Here is a 15,756-nt window from a genome sequence, read left to right on the forward strand (position 1 = left end):
GAGCCTGTTAGAGTAAACAAGGAGAGAAAAAAAGAAGGCACCTGCATGCAGAGTTAAACCTAACCAGAGGAAAGGCAGCGGTTTATTCGCCCCCTCTCCTCGAGGAATGCAGCAGAGAGAAGAGAAGAGAGCCCGGGCACCTGTGCGCCGACCGGGCGCTGTTTGCGCGCCCCGCAAACAGCGCCGGCCGGCGGCGCACGTGCGAGCAGCGTCGACTCACCGGGGCTGCGGGACCGTGGCGAGAACTTAAGACTCGGGACGGGGCGAGAGGGGGCCGTGGCCTAGCGGCTGGCGCGCGCTGACGTCACGCGCGCCGCGGCTGTCGATTGGCGCAAAGTGCAGCGCCGCTGGCGCTCATAAATATGTGGGGCAAGTCGGCGGGGGCCGAGCTCTTTGGAGCGCAAGTCGTGTGTGGAGCGCGCCGCGAGCGGAGTCTTGTGAGCCCGAGCCGAGCGCGCGGCGCAAGTGTGGCCCTGTACGCGGGTGAAGCGGGCGAGGCCGCGGTGGCAGCGTGGCTCGGCGGCGCGCCCCCGGACCCTGCCTGCCTGTACTTCCAGCAGGGCGGCGCGGCGGCCGCCACGCCGTCGCCGTCGGGCTCGTCTTTGAGCTCGTCGCTCGATGAAGACGCCATGGCGGGTGATGAGTACAGCTTCGACCTGGAGAACCTCGAGGAGGTCGTCAAGCAGGAGATGGGCGCCAAGTACGCCGCTCTTCAGCCCGAGCTGCAGCAGCTCGAGCATCTGCGTCGGCCATTGGTCGGCAGCACGCCGGGCACACCACCGGACACGCCGCCCGGCTCGACCGCCTGCCCGGCGTCGCCAGAGTTCGGCGCCTGCATGCCGGACGACAGCATGATGTGGCTGTCGCAGCCGCCACCGCCGCCGGCGCCGCACCAGGCGCCGCACCAAGCGCACGTGCGCTTCGGACACCAGGAGCCGCTGGACCTGCGGCCGCAGGGGGACCTCGAGTGGCTGCAGCTGCGCCGCGACCTGGAGGGCCCACGGCCCCCGATGCCCCCGCCGATGCCCATGCGGGACATCTTGGACGACGAACAGCTGATCTCGCTGTCTGTGCGCGAACTCAACAAGCGACTCCACGGGTTCCCCCGCGAAGAAGTGGTTCGCCTCAAGCAGAAGCGTCGGACGCTCAAGAACCGCGGCTACGCGCAGAACTGCCGGACCAAGCGCCTGGCGCAGAGGCACGAGCTGGAAAGCAGGAACCGCATCCTTCAGGCCGAGGCCAACCGTTTGCGTCAGGAGCTGGAACGCGCCTGCCAAGAACGCGACTTCTACAAGCAGCAGCTGGGCGCCGCCGCCCGCGCCCGCGCTCAGCAGCCGCAGCCGCCGCCACAGCAGCAGCAGCTGCCGCCGCCACCACACGGACTCGGGCCCGGCTCGCCGGACTTCCTCATGTGACTCGGGCCGGCCCGCAACGGCGGTCCCGCCAAGTGGCCGCCGCGCAACTAAAAATGAGACTGTACGAAAGGCGGCAGCCATGCCGCCGACGAACAGTGCGCCGTCGCCTGGCGTGATGCCCCAGCCGGCGAGCACTTCATAGACTGTACGAAAGGCGGCTTCGTGCCGCTGACGACTGCCCCGCTTGCGCTTGCTTTGCTTGTCCCTTGTCTTGCCCGCCGCCGCTCAAAGTTCAAGGAGGTTCGCGTTCTAGAGGCGTGGAGCACGGGCCTCCAGGTGGGCGGCTCCCGGGACGCCGGCCAGTTTGCTATCAACAGGTACGAAAGGCTCCGCATGGCCGTACGCATTTGCCCCTTGATCGCCGAGTCGACAGCCGCGCGTGCCAAGTCGCGGGCAGGAGACGCCGCACCGGCGCCGGGTCGTGGCCCGGGTCGCTGCGCTGTCTCCTCCCCGCTGTCACGCTGTTGCACTGGCGCCAAAGCCTGACGCTCCGCGGATACACGCTGCGCAAGTCTCGGCGCGCAATGTTACGCCGCATTCACGCGTCCTGCCATTTGTGTTCACAGCACATGCTCTCTTTTCGGCGCACGCAGCCCCATGCCGAACATTGTCAACTTTATCAGTTTTTCCCGACGATGGTTAGAGTAAATGCTAGTCGTGGTCAAAGCGTGATAGCTGTCGTCGTAACGATTCTGGTTTACTTGTACTTCTTGACATACACCATTTGAGTGCGGCGCAGTTGTTTGCTGATGGTGAAGTAACAGGGGCAGTGCAATTATATCGGCTAGCACGTGTACTCCTCCCTTTTGTCTGCGGTGTCGATAACGACAGAGAAACGAAGTAACATGTGTTTCAGTGTGTTGCTTGCGTACGTGACGGCTATAACAAGGAAGGGTTGTATTGCGCGTGCTTGCTTTAATCTGTAGCGACGCTGTAGATCTCTTTCGAAGTGCATGTTTACGAATCAGTATCCATATATACAGGATACAATATGGCTCTCATTCCTAATTTGAGTTGTTAAATTTGTGTGCGTTAACTCGTTATCCTCACCGTTAAACAAGGAACATTCATGCATATACATGATACTTACCAGGTCTGACCACGACAAGGGAACACCTTATATGGTATTACTTTTGTACAAGTAACATTCTACATTGCTGGTGCGCCTTTTCTGTGACAGTAAGGGAACAAGACAGGCTGCATTATCCCGAAGCATGTTTCCTACCCCTGTCATACCCGAATAAGCACTGCAGTGGTGTACTCACGAGTGACATAACACGATGTTGTGACATGCATTTTGATTGTCTATGTGAAAATTCGAGTGTACTTGAAGTGTCAATGTCCTCTTTGAAGAGGATAAACTCGCCCCGACAGTATAACTAGCAAGCACCTTCGGTGACCTTTGCCATTAGAACGCTACCCGGACACCAGTGCTTGCGGCGTTGTTAGGCGAAGTCCCACAATAAGCTTGAGAAAAGTCTTGTTGCTCCGTGTGCTATATGCGCTAACGTTATCAAAGCTCTCGATATTCTCTTCTGAACCTTGATGCCGTCTGCACCAATATACATTTATGTCTACACCCAGAGCTAAATAATCAACCGTGGGCCAGTGGACTGGCCTTGTGAGCCCTGTTGCAACGTTCGACTACAAGCGGTGCGTTTCTAATGGGCGTTTATCCAGCGCGTGCCAACATGGCAGATTCACTTTTTAAAGTGAGATATAGTTCCTGGAATCAATGTGGCAGCTGGCCTTAGCAACTTAAGCTTTGATTTAACCACTTAAGCTTGTGCAATAACAACATTTCAGAGACAGCTAGCTTTGAGAATAAGCCACGACACAGTCCTTAACCGATCCCGCAGGAAAGATATACAAGCCCCACCCCAAAGAACCAAGGCAAAACAATTGTTGTGCCCACAAGTATAAGTTACCTAGTTCTTACTTCTTTAGTGCAAGCTCTACAGCCGACGAGCGCTAAACCAAGAAGTATATCGTTCCTTAGGTTTCCTTAATATATCATCAAATATTCTGGTACTGATTCATGCATTATCTATCTCGTGAAAACATGTCAGCAGTCCCACTTTCCCCACGAATTGGACATTGGAAAGCATGGCACAAATATCTCCGTTCGTGATGCGAAGATGGTTGTTGAAGTCAAGTAGTGAAGAGCGATGTGCAATGTTTTAAAAAGTACACTACTTTACTTTGCCGCTTTTATATTTATGTCAAATCAAAGAATTGTGTTGGGGCGTGGTACCCGCTTTGAGCTCATCAGTAGTTTTCCATGCGACAAGGGGGTAAAAACGCACGCTGTTTTCTACTGTGATAAGTAAGACTGTATATTAATATGTGTGTGCAAAGAAAAAGAAACGCATTATTTGTTTTTATTTCAAGTTGTTTTATGTCCAAGAAATTTTCACGCTGTTATATGAACATGTGCATGTATGTAATTGTATAAAACCCACACGCATACACAAACTCGTGTAAATATTACCTATGTACACGCTACCAATGTGTATCATTGAAGAAGCAGGAGTGCATGAGGTTTCGTTCATTATGAATTCGAGGCTTCCTCTTTTCATATCGGCGTAATATGTGTACCGCCAGAGCGCTTCTAAAAGCGCCCCTGCTTCGCCAGTGCGGCTACCCCATGATCAATGCTTCCCCTCATAAAAAAAATGAATATAATATTATTCCTGCTATTATAGTGTCTTCTTCTTCACTGAGATTCAGGTCAGCCTGTTACGGGCACCTTGTACGCGTTTTAGTTCGCTTTTAAACGCCTGTACATACCTCCTTGCCTAGGTGGTGCGTTTTAAGAGAGTGGAGAAACGTTAAATCTTGTCAGCTTTTCGTGGAACATGTGGGTGTACGCTGTAATCAGGACATTTACGTTACTGACACTGTTTTCCAGGAGCCGAGTGTCACGGTGTAAAAAAAATAAAATCAAGCAATAAAAGGAAACATGAATGCCAAAATGCTTTTTTTCTCTTTTCTCGGCTAAGCGATGCGGATACACTGTATTCATTGCAGAGAAAGACCTGTCACATCATGGCATGCTCTTCAGCCCGACGTCTAACACTCTCGTCACACTAGCCACGTCCACTGCTCTATGCCACACTGGTTTTAATGGCAGAGCTTCTGGTAGGTGTGTCAGGTAACTGTGGACTTCCGAGCGTCTTAAGTCATTTTTAAAACGTACAGGGCATTCTCCAGCCTGAACATCCCGTGTCTTGCTGAGAACGGTAAATGGTATTGATTATTCTTTTAGCTACAAGTGGTACCTCGTAGAACAAAGTTATAAATTATTTAGAGCACCTTAACACCTACAATGAAAATTTTACACGTCTGGTGCACATAGACAACCGCTGACGCACCATAAAGTAAACATAGTATTTATACTATATATACGACGGTAAGCAGAGAAGTTGGCTGGCTCGCACTGCAAGAGGCACACACAAAAAAGAAGAGTTGATTTATTTTGCTACATAGTGTTCTGGTTCATATTTTACACTTGAAGAATGTGTACGGCAGGCTCACAAAAATATTGGCAGTCGTGTTTTGTTAGGATACTTCCGTCTTTGTCCGCAACAACCTTGTTTTCATATATAGGTAATGTGTGAACAACCTCAAGGATACTAAGACCCCTGGCGACGAGGACAAATTAGTTCACGACTGCAGCATGGGGGAGCGAGTTCAAATATGCTAAAAAAGATTGGCAGATGACCTCCATGTGCCTAACCTCACCACAACCTCCAACCAGATTTGACGACCTCACCTTCCATACGATGAGGTTGAGGTGACAAGGTGTAAAGGCAATCGGAAGATCTCACCTTATTTTCGGTGGCCGCAGTTTTGGTCATCTGAACCGTACTTGGTCATCTGAACCGCTGCGTACTCAATATAGAATGCGTATCGTATGCATAAACCTGCGTAAATACGCTCTGATGAATTTTGCTCACACCCACGATGCAGCCGCAATTTAAATAGTGCAATGCTTCACGAAACATTATTCAGTAGGTGATTAACGCTGAGGAACATGCTATATTGAGGTGTCCTTACACTTAGGTAAATTGCATCGATAGGTGGGTACATTTCTAAAGATGTGACTTTTTCAAGACGGTCGAGAGTTGGCCCAGTTGAGACATGATTGAAAGGGGACCAGCGAACAGCCCCACACGCTCGTAAGAGTACGATGGAACGAGGCTGGGGCTTAAACTAGTTGCCCTCTTGCTTGTGTACGTGTGCTTATTGCTGGTTTTCAGCTTTCATTCTCAAGGTAGATATTTACCTAAGAAGAAGATCTAAAAAAATACTGTTGACTCATTGTTCAAGGACGAGCAAGAGCGGAAAATACAAGCACAGTTGAAATGCTGCACTTCAGGACTCGATTTTACCAAAAATTTATTTCACTCAACTTCAAACACAACAAAGGTTAAGGTGAGCTTGACTCGCAGGACTTCTAGCTATCGACAACCTAACTTGATGATGTCAGTTGAAGTTGAACACAACATTCCTGAAGTCTCATGAGGCCGTCCACCATCCATCACGCAACGCGTTCTTGATAAATTCGCTTCAAGCTGACAAGCGGCCTCTTTTGAGAAACGGCTGCCTACGAAGATCAACATGTGATTGGTTTGGCGGCACTATTGCTTATTCTGTGAATGCTTAAGTTCATTTCATTGTGGTGTACTTTGCTTAGTGATCCAAACACAATAATGGGGGAAACATTCATGTCCGCTGCATTTTGCTGGGACACCGAGCTGGACTGTTGTGACATAGGATGAAAGCGAGGGCCGTTGTGACGCGCTGTAACTGCATTTGATCCCACAGTAATCACCCTCCAGTGGCGCAAAAAGCGCAGGGCACCATGCTTGCCGGTTATCGAGTGCGACTGATTGAGCACCGTACGCTGTAGACGTGTGTTTATCGGAAAACCCTATGTAGACTTGGAGACTAAAGGGGTGAGACCTGCAACCTATTATGGATGCAAAATCATCTAGACATTCTGAAGAAAAAACAAGAAAAGCCCACACATATTTTAAAACAGTCATAAATCCTGAGATTTGTTTCCACAATAGTGCTTTTCAGATAATTAAAAACGCACAACAGTGTAAACAGTGTCAAATTATTTAGCATCTGTGCTAGTTTATTGTGGATAGGAAGGAAAGAAGAAATACATGGAAAAGACAGAGAGGTTAGCCAGTTCTTAGACAGACTGGCTGCCCTATGCTACGGGAAAGAGAGTAGGGAGAATAAAAGGCAATAGAAACGATATGTTAATGAAAAAAAAACGAGCAAATGAAAAAAAAAAATATTACGACACTGCTTAAAGTCTGTCTCTAACACCAGTCGTCCGTAAGAAGCGAAACAACGCTTTCAAAGCTTTCTGTGCTGAAGACTGTATCGGCCAGGACCGTTTCCTCCGATAAAGGGCTTGAAACCTACGGCCTGAGCATAGAGACCCGTGAACGCGTATGTTGCTCCGTTCCGCAATATTATCGTAATGTACATGCGGTATGGCTGGAAAAAGCGTTCTGCTGAAGGAATGTTTCCTTTTGATGATTTTCCACGAAGCAAGCAACTCAATGCATGGCGGCGACATCTAATCGAGCGACGGCGTTATGAAACGTGGCTTTATAGCGATGCGTAATAGGACTAGACACAGCAAGAAACACACAGGACCAGCAACCAACCAGCTCAACTTAGTCTTTCGATTCCAGCGAACTAAACTGACCTGAATGGAGTAGTGATAACAAAAGTTTGTTGAAGAGCCCCACAGTAATAGAGCCCCACACTCGCAGTAAAGTTAGTGGCGGGTTTTCCCAAGTATGGTATGCCTACTCGCACAGTTCCTCAATAAAATTCACGGGTTCAGCAGACGGCTTACATCAGCAAGATGTTCAGCAGGATGCTTAGGAAAGGGCTAGGGCGACATCTTGGGATGCAGACGTAATATGCATATGATGTTGCATTGGCCACATAGATGTTGATCCAATGTAGATGTTGATCCAATGTAGGCAGGATGGTCAACCATCCTGCCTACGCTGGGGGACGGGGATTGAGGGACGAAGAGATAGGGAGATAGAAAGAAGTGAGCGTACAGAAAATTCGCGTGAGCGCAAACAACACTGCTGCGTTCCACAGAACTGGACGCAAGATCTCAGGCGTATCACGTTACACTCTAGATAGTCGAGTCATGCATGGTGCCTACTGAAGGCTTGCAAGTACTGGATATAGAACATCCAGTATACCTGTTTTACGGAAGGTTAACATTGGACATGTATTGCTATTCAGTGGTGTCCAATTATATGTCGCATCATGAATCCCGTTCCCCCGATGCCGTATTACCTTTCTCAGTGGTCATTGACTGACATATGAGTAATATGGGCTCGAATTCACAAAGCTCTTCTGTTGTAAGTGCCCTTTGGTCGGCTGCATTCTGTAATATGTCCAGAGTCAGGCCTGCCTAAGCTTTTCTCTTACGAAACATATTGGCGTAAGTCGTTTTAAATGCGAAGCATTTCTTAGCGAACCTTTGGCGCTTTGAGGCTTTCTATCTATCTATCTATCTATCTATCTATCTATCTATCTATCTATCTATCTATCTATCTATCTATCTATCTATCTATCTATCTATCTATCTATCTATCTATCTATCTATCTATCTATCTATCTATCTATCTATCTAGCCGCCTACGTCTGGGTGCTCTCGTGATGGCCCCCTTAACTTGGCGTAGACCAAGATTAGCATGGGAGGGTAAGAGTATTTGACGAATATGACTGTCTGGTCATGGCATTAATAACCTGAAAAGCATGTCGCGTACGTCGTCAAACCCTTTCCTCCGGACAGGTATGGCACATACCCGTTTACCACGGGCCGTAGTATACGGGTATGCGCCACAGGTGACTGGTAGTTTATATCTACCAAAGAACGGCGACAACAGACATTGGTAAAAACCTATACCTGCAGCGTTGACCCGACGAATGCAAAGAATAAAAATCAGGATGCCAGCAGGAATCGAACCGAAGCATTCTGCATGGCTGTCAGGTATTCTGCCACAGAGCCACGCCAGGTCTGGAAACTGCTTTGGAAGAACACCCTATGCAAGCGTAATGTCGGTGCAACATCAGATGTGGTTGTGGCGCTGGCTATCTAATTTGATAACAAAGCAATAAGAGCTACATATATACTCCTACGATGCAGGCGCCATGTCAAGTTAACGTCTGTGGTTCCAGTGTTGGCTCCGCTTTTATAGCAGTCTAATAAACATTACATTTGTATTCCTATGATTCAGCAAGCTATATTGAAGCGTCAGATGAATACGCTAACGAAAGTTACGTATGATATTCACATCGTCGCGCCATAAAGTGCACTTCGTTTCGATAATACTGACGTATGTGCTCTAACGTGAGTGCTGACGTTACGTCAGACCACAAGTCACCCTTTAAATGCCAGCGTTGTCGACGTGCCTGGTAAGCCCACGATGTGCACACAGCTACTACACTTACAAAAACACGTCGATCGACCTCGTAACGCTTGACTCAAAGCAAAAAAAAAAAAAAATGCAGCATAGAACTAATCGCTGCTGCTTCGCATGAAACCGATGCCCGTGGGATCTGCCCAATTTTTTTTGTGAATACAAGCCGTGGTGTCTCCTACGTCATCGTGGGAGTCTTCAATAGTGTTTCTAATAATGGCTAAGAAAGTCAGGGACCATTTAGTAGGAGTATTATGAATTTGTTAAAATCAGAAGTAAAATATCGTGGTACGCAACAAGGGTTGATGTCAAGGTATATTTATGAACAAGTGCTAATCGACTAAGATCTTATGAATATTTGCTGCTGCATTAGATTGGTTAAAATATTTAATTGTGCTGCTGCTGCCTTTATTTTGAAATGACCCAGTATGGATAAATCACAATTAAAAGAAAAAAAAGTTTTACAACAAATACTTTCGTAAGGGTCCATTGCTCGGAGTTGATGGTTACATGTAAAGTTTTCAATCATGTTCAACGTAATAAGCGACTTTAACGCTTCGAGACACATGACAGCGAAGGTGTGGTATCCTGATTATTACCGATCACATGAAATTCCTTGGGCACCTGTGTAAATATATTTTGTTATTGTAACGATTCTTTTTTTTTTAATCTTCTGCATAACGACTTCTAGTTAGCTGTCTTGTCCTTAGTTTGGAGGCGCTACAACCATCACACTGTCCACACTATAAAAAAAGTATTGATTTATGAAAACGAACTTGCATTTCTTAAATAGTTCACTCAGACAAAGTTTATTGAGTCTTTGAGGTAAAGTGCCAGAAAAACGTTCAGTCTACAAAGAAAAAAGCGTAGTGGAAGCTCCGGTTTAATTTCTATCACGCGGAGCTCTGCAACAGTTACACAAATCAAACTATGTGATGCTTTATTTTTCATTCAGGGCCCATCGGAATTGGCCGCCGCCACTGGTGATCGAACCCGTGACTTCTTGTACCGCAGCAGAGTGCTTCATGCACTCTGCTGAGTTCTGCAAAAGGAAATTATACACCAACGTTATCCAAGGTTGGCGAACAACCGATTTTTTAGACAACTTGCGTTCTCGTACTGTAAAATAATCCGTTTTAAAACTTTATCAATGTATTCCCAGAAAGATATGTTTAATTTCATAGTACAACAGCATATATGCTGAAGATAAATAATTAAAGACGTAAAAGAAGAATTTCACTGATCGTTTCTAAAATGTAGAGAGAGGTATATCTGTGCGAAAAAAAAAAAGAATCTAGAAGACTTACGACGTATCGCGGTAAAGACATCGTGAACTTCGCTATGGAAAATGTTCACACCAAATGTTCAAATGGTATCGGGATCTACAGACAAATAAATCAGCTTTAAAAACCCTTGCGATTTGGCAGCTACGACAGGCGTTGAAGTGCTTGTGCATCTAAAGGCAGCCCATTAGACAATGGTGAACGACTCCGTCATCAAAAGTCGGCCAGGTTAAATTTATTCAGCAATTTACTGATACTGTAAACATTTGCAACAGCGTGCACAGTTTATTGATTTCTTCCCGTGGTCATAAATTGAAATGACGTGTCATCTAACACAGGCTTTTACATTTTAGCTCTCTTTATTTCGATGGTCATATCGTGTGCTTGCACGTGCACATTAGAGCTTACACCTGTACACCGACCAGTGTCGTAAACACCTGACTCCGAAAAATCGCTATCCATTTATTCTGCTAGAGCGCTCAGCAGCAACAGGTTACGAATAGACTCCTCCGTTATGGCGTCCCAAACAAACGGTGTGGTAAAATTGAGCTGTATTCACAAATGCAATTTTTATAAACGCTGACGAGTCGTCGATAAGCCTCGCTGAGCTACTACACCAGTAGGAATCAAACATCAAAGGTGGCATCGATGATAAAAAATCAGTGTAACGAAGATGCTTAATGATTAAGACACGTAAAAAATCTCGATGAAAACAGACAGCTGTGCCTGCGTGGATATCAGGAGCGCACCATTCAGCTAGAAAGTAAAATGATCAAATTAGTTCGTACTGTTAATCGCCATGCAAAATAAGAAGCATCGTGAAAGTACTCCTGAAGTTCCATATTCACAATCACGTTTTTGTCTTTGTTATTAGTTCATGACTTGCTGACTTGCGAAGTCTCGACTAATATATTCCGAACACATTGAAGATGGTTGGTGTCCCACTAGTCGCCCTCGAGCCACGTGATGGGCCTGCAAGGAAAACTAATTTCTGATGTATGCTCTTCATTTCGGTGCGAGAGTCACTGCAGGCACTGATCCAGGCGGCTATGTGAAATACACCTTGACTGGTCTTCCTTTCCTTTCACCTTTCTTACACCTCTAAATTACATAAGTTAGATAAAATACATAAATTACACTGTCTGGCCTTCGGCCTCTCCCACGGTGCACCCCCCCCCCAAAAAAAAAAAAAACAAAAACGAATGCACTTAGATACCCTCATTGATCACAGGCAGGGGTCAGTGAGCTGTGAATTGGCCATATATTGTACTGCTTCTTTACTGGACCGCCGGAGTAGGCATGGATGGCTAACAGGCTACTTTGTAGCCTTCTGCGAACACCTCTTTGTGAAGCCCTCCCCCCCCCCCCTTTCCAGAAGATTTCAAGAAGTATTCAAAAGTTGCTCATAGGCTTCATTCTGCATGGCGTTCCTCTGAACATTTTTCTAGAAGACTCAGCCTGTGGTTAGATTTATAAAAATATCGACGTAAAATACGTGCATTAGGCCAGTACCGCCTACGCGGTGTCGTGTGCGTAGAGCTTACTTCAAGCCTTCTGCCATATTGGGTCGTATTTCACAGGGTTCATAAGTATTGCTAACTGTTAATTATCTGCAAAACCAAATTTTCTAGAAAGTATGACTTTTACATGAGCAATTGCGTGCCAGCTAATGTGGTGGAAAGCGAAACAAACGAGAAAGCAAATGAATTGTAGGCTTTTATGTATCAAAATGTAAGCATGATTATGAGAGACTCCGCAGGCAAAAGGATCTGAAATGATTTTAGCAAGTGAGCCTGTTTATTGAGTACCCAAAGCGATTTTGGGTGCTGCCTTCATTGGAACGCGACCGTCATTGCTCCTGGGAATGGAAGCCGCGTCTTCATGCTCAGCATCACTATGCTGGAAATTGTTTGCGTTCATATAAACCACTTCTTCTTCCCGGCTGGTAGAAAAGCAATATGACACTGATTCTTTTGATACGGTTGTGCATCAAGGAATACCATTCTTTCGTGCTAAACTCAAGAAGAGAAAGGCCGTCGGCTCGAGAGACGAGTGAGCTTGACTTTTGGTGTGCACGAACGCCAAAGAGCAACGTGAAAAAGCACCACCAACTGCGTAACAAGCACGTGAGCGTGTTCCCAGAAGTTCTGGGGCGTTTATCATTTTTCGCCAGGGCTTGCACTACGTTTTGTTCACTGAAGAGCAGTCAAACGCACAAACAGAAAACGATAGGACATGGCGCTAACAAAGAAGGAACGTTCAAATTGCGCGTGGTTTGACATTTTAATTGAGCGGCAGTGTGCATGATGCCATACCAACTGGCCCATCAGCCTGTCATTTTGAATTTGCCCTACACACGAAGACAGCGTGCGTATTGCAGAGAGATATTTCTGCACACGCCCTTAGCGATGGAAGTATACTATAATTACAATTGATTTGTGACATGTTTTAACTGTGGCGCGTGCCATTAGCACGAGGAAAAAAATGGCTGCGAGCACTGATGTCTGTTTCGTTACGGTGTAAAACAGTATGTTGCTGTCTAACCTATAGCCATGAGACGCTCCTGCGTTAAACCAGACTCATCGAAGTCCAAACATAAAAAAGGTTATCAAAGTTATCAAAGATATCGAAAGGTTGTCAAAGATAATCAAATAAAAGTGACGAGCCACGAGAGGTATGTAATGTATCAACAGAAAAGGATGGAAACTACGACTTAGAGGTTATCGAACTTTTTGTCCCATGTACGAAAGAAAAAGCGCAGCAAATGGTATGGGCAATGTTTTTCTTATACATCTTGTCGAATGATTCAGGCTTGTACCATCGATAACAACACTTCCACTAAATATATTTGACAGGCAGTTGAGACGAGACCTAGACTTTAAAAGCGTATGCTTAAAAAACAAAAGCCTACATAAAGCCGACAGTTTCGTAAAGCATTTTCTTGGCTGCTGAAAACTGCAGAATCTGCAATCACATGCTCTCGCTAAAGCGTCTGCCGTCATTGAACGGGAAGTAGACGCTGATTATTTCGAGGTGCTTTCTGAAAAATGCGCGTGCTTTCAGGGAAGTTTAGATTACAACATAAGACTGCTCGATTTCACATCAACTTGCACATTTTGATGACGTCTTGTATTTTGCGCTGCAGTATTTCACAGTTGATGGCAGCGTCGGAATTCGTGCCCAGCGTGGCAAGCGGTGATGCACGTGTTCTGGCGGAGGGACGCGGTAAACATTCGTCGTGACACGTCGGAGTGCGTACCATGAGGCAAGTGGGTCCGAGATGCGATAGTATTGAAGTGCACTCGCTTCGCGTGACTAGCGCATGGTTGCGGTGGAGATCAGAAGCGCTGACGTTGCTGAACACGAGCTTGGGAAAGCTCGGGTGAGAAACGACAAAGCATAGGTAGCTGTAATTTTGAACGTCGTCTCACCTTCGCTTCTCTAGCGGCCGTCGTCGGTGGCCCTGGGGTGAGGAATGAAAGCGTCGTGGCGCCCTCTGGCTGGCACGGGACAGGGAGATATCAAGGAGTGCAAAGGTAGGGAAGTCAATCAGACAGCATCCAGTTTGCTATCCTACACTTGATTAAATGACTATAGCGGACATAATTACGCCAAGGCAGCGCTAGACGACGAAGCCTTGCCATATTTCGATGAAGTCGAAAATGCTTAAGGCCCGTGCACTTAGATTTAGGTGCACGTTAAAGAACACCAGGGGGCCGAAATTTCCGGAGTCCTCTACTGCGGCGTCCCTCGTAATCATGTCGTGGTTTTGGGACGTTAAACCCGAACAATTATTATTAGAAGCCTTACCATAATTGTGGGCCCCAATAAACTTGCTCCCCTATGCGTTTTCCGACTATAGGGGACGTGTTTGATCAATGCTTGTGAAAAATGGCAGGCATATAGTTCCTCAATAAAAAAAAAATGACATCCCTGTCCCTAAAGCGTGCTCGACAAACGTATTCGCGAACCAGTGTTTCGAAAAGAGGTGATACGTGTGTTGTTGAGGAAAGAAAGCTTCAGTCTGTATGACAACGCCGTTGAAACTGAAAAGTACACCCGACGTTCGTGTAGTGCAGTTATTAGATCTCAATGTAGTGACAGCAATGAAGTTATGAAGATACAAAAAAATCCGAAGTCACCTAAGCTCATCTTATGTGGTGTGAATGCGAATGCATTAATGTCCAATGGAAAGCCCGAGTCAGCAAAACAGCAGCAGCCTGTGGTGCCAACGCCGCATGCCCCCAGCGTCCTGCACGACGAGAGATGGATGAAGCAGCAACTGCCACGAAGACCGGCAAACGTGTGCAGCGGCTAAGTCCAGTGGGTGTGAGAGACAGCGAGGACGGACAGCGCGCAACTCCTCCTATATAAGAGGCATGTGCACTCTGCTTTATAACAAGCCACCTGGACCGAACTTTGCATTGCATAGCCCGGCGTGACGAGAGCTGTGACGTCAAAATTTCGGTCTAAGTAACATAATGTCATCAAGCAGAGTGCGCAGGCCTGCTATATAGGACGCTCTGGTTTAGCCCATTGGACGAGACGCTTGGCTTGTGAACGTGGGCTCGTAGGCTCGATACCGCCAAAGGTTTCCCTTTAGGAATTTTTCTTTTTTTACACATTAATTTTCCTTATAGCGGTTACCGACGCGAAGTTATAACGCAAACGAGAGTTAGAGCGGATAACGCAAGCTTTCTAAAATGCATGCCTCACGAAGCCCCTGGTGCACCGGCAAGTTCTCCCTTTTGAAAAAAAGAAAAAAGAACGCAGAACAAGACACTCACACAGGACAGGCGAATAAATAGCAGTGTCGCAGGGCATAGTATTATCTTTGTGCTGACTTCAAGGAATACTGCCAAGTTCCATAAGCGCTGTACACCGCGCATGCGCAGAATGAAAGGTCCAGAAAACAAGCTGACCACGTGCCACATTTTGGAAGCGGCTGATAATGCTTACATCTGAGAAACACTGAAACGCATAACGTACTTGCTATGGGTTGGGGCCTATAGCACTTGTGAGAATCAAAAATTTTAAGTGAGATTGTTTAGCTATACAGGTCATACGTTTGCAGTGTAACTGGACATGGCATCGTTCGCATCATGTCAGTCTTTGCAGGCTGGATGATCAGTTTCTGCACTTCGTACAGCAAAGCGACATTCATTATCTACGCATCTTTGAAAAGCCGTAAGTATATAGATATATTTCATCCTGACTGCAGCCATTTCTGAGCACCTGTGCATCAGGGGGCCCAATTTACGAAGCTTTCGATTCGCAAATGCTGTTTGCCATTGTCCGACTGCCTTTGTTAAAGTTGAAACTTCTGTTAAAATAGTTGTTAAAATAGATGCGTCGTTTCGGATTACTGAAGTATACTACGAAGCAAGCAAATGAGTGACCACAGCTCACTCTGCCATGTATACTGTAATTCATGAATGTGAAAACGGGCTACTAACTATCTGTAACCTGTGCAAGTTTTTAAAAAATGTGCTGAGCATATAAAGCCAAAAGAAAATGGGGTCAAGGAAATCCCAGGGGCGTTATTTGTAGTTTTTAATGGAAATGAAATGATTCTGAGAA

The 15,756-nt window shown here is 46.5% G+C and overlaps 1 protein-coding gene across 1 annotated transcript; it reads left to right on the forward strand.

The window, feature by feature from the left end:
* The first annotated feature begins 301 nt into the window (after positions 1–301).
* Positions 302–4,390, forward strand: LOC119378223 (neural retina-specific leucine zipper protein). The gene has a single exon (XM_037647430.2). The coding sequence runs from the start codon at positions 363–365 to the stop codon at positions 1,413–1,415; it is 1,053 nt and encodes a 350-aa protein (XP_037503358.1). The 5' UTR covers positions 302–362; the 3' UTR covers positions 1,416–4,390.
* The last annotated feature ends 11,366 nt before the right edge of the window (positions 4,391–15,756 follow it).

The sequence above is a fragment of the Rhipicephalus sanguineus genome, chromosome 1, assembly GCF_013339695.2.
Source record: "Rhipicephalus sanguineus isolate Rsan-2018 chromosome 1, BIME_Rsan_1.4, whole genome shotgun sequence".
NCBI lineage: Eukaryota > Metazoa > Arthropoda > Arachnida > Ixodida > Ixodidae > Rhipicephalus > Rhipicephalus sanguineus.

Bases quoted from the DNA above. Each gene is read 5' to 3' on its own strand.
- LOC119378223 (XM_037647430.2), top strand. From the start codon at position 363: ATGTGGGGCAAGTCGGCGGGGGCCGAGCTCTTTGGAGCGCAAGTCGTG.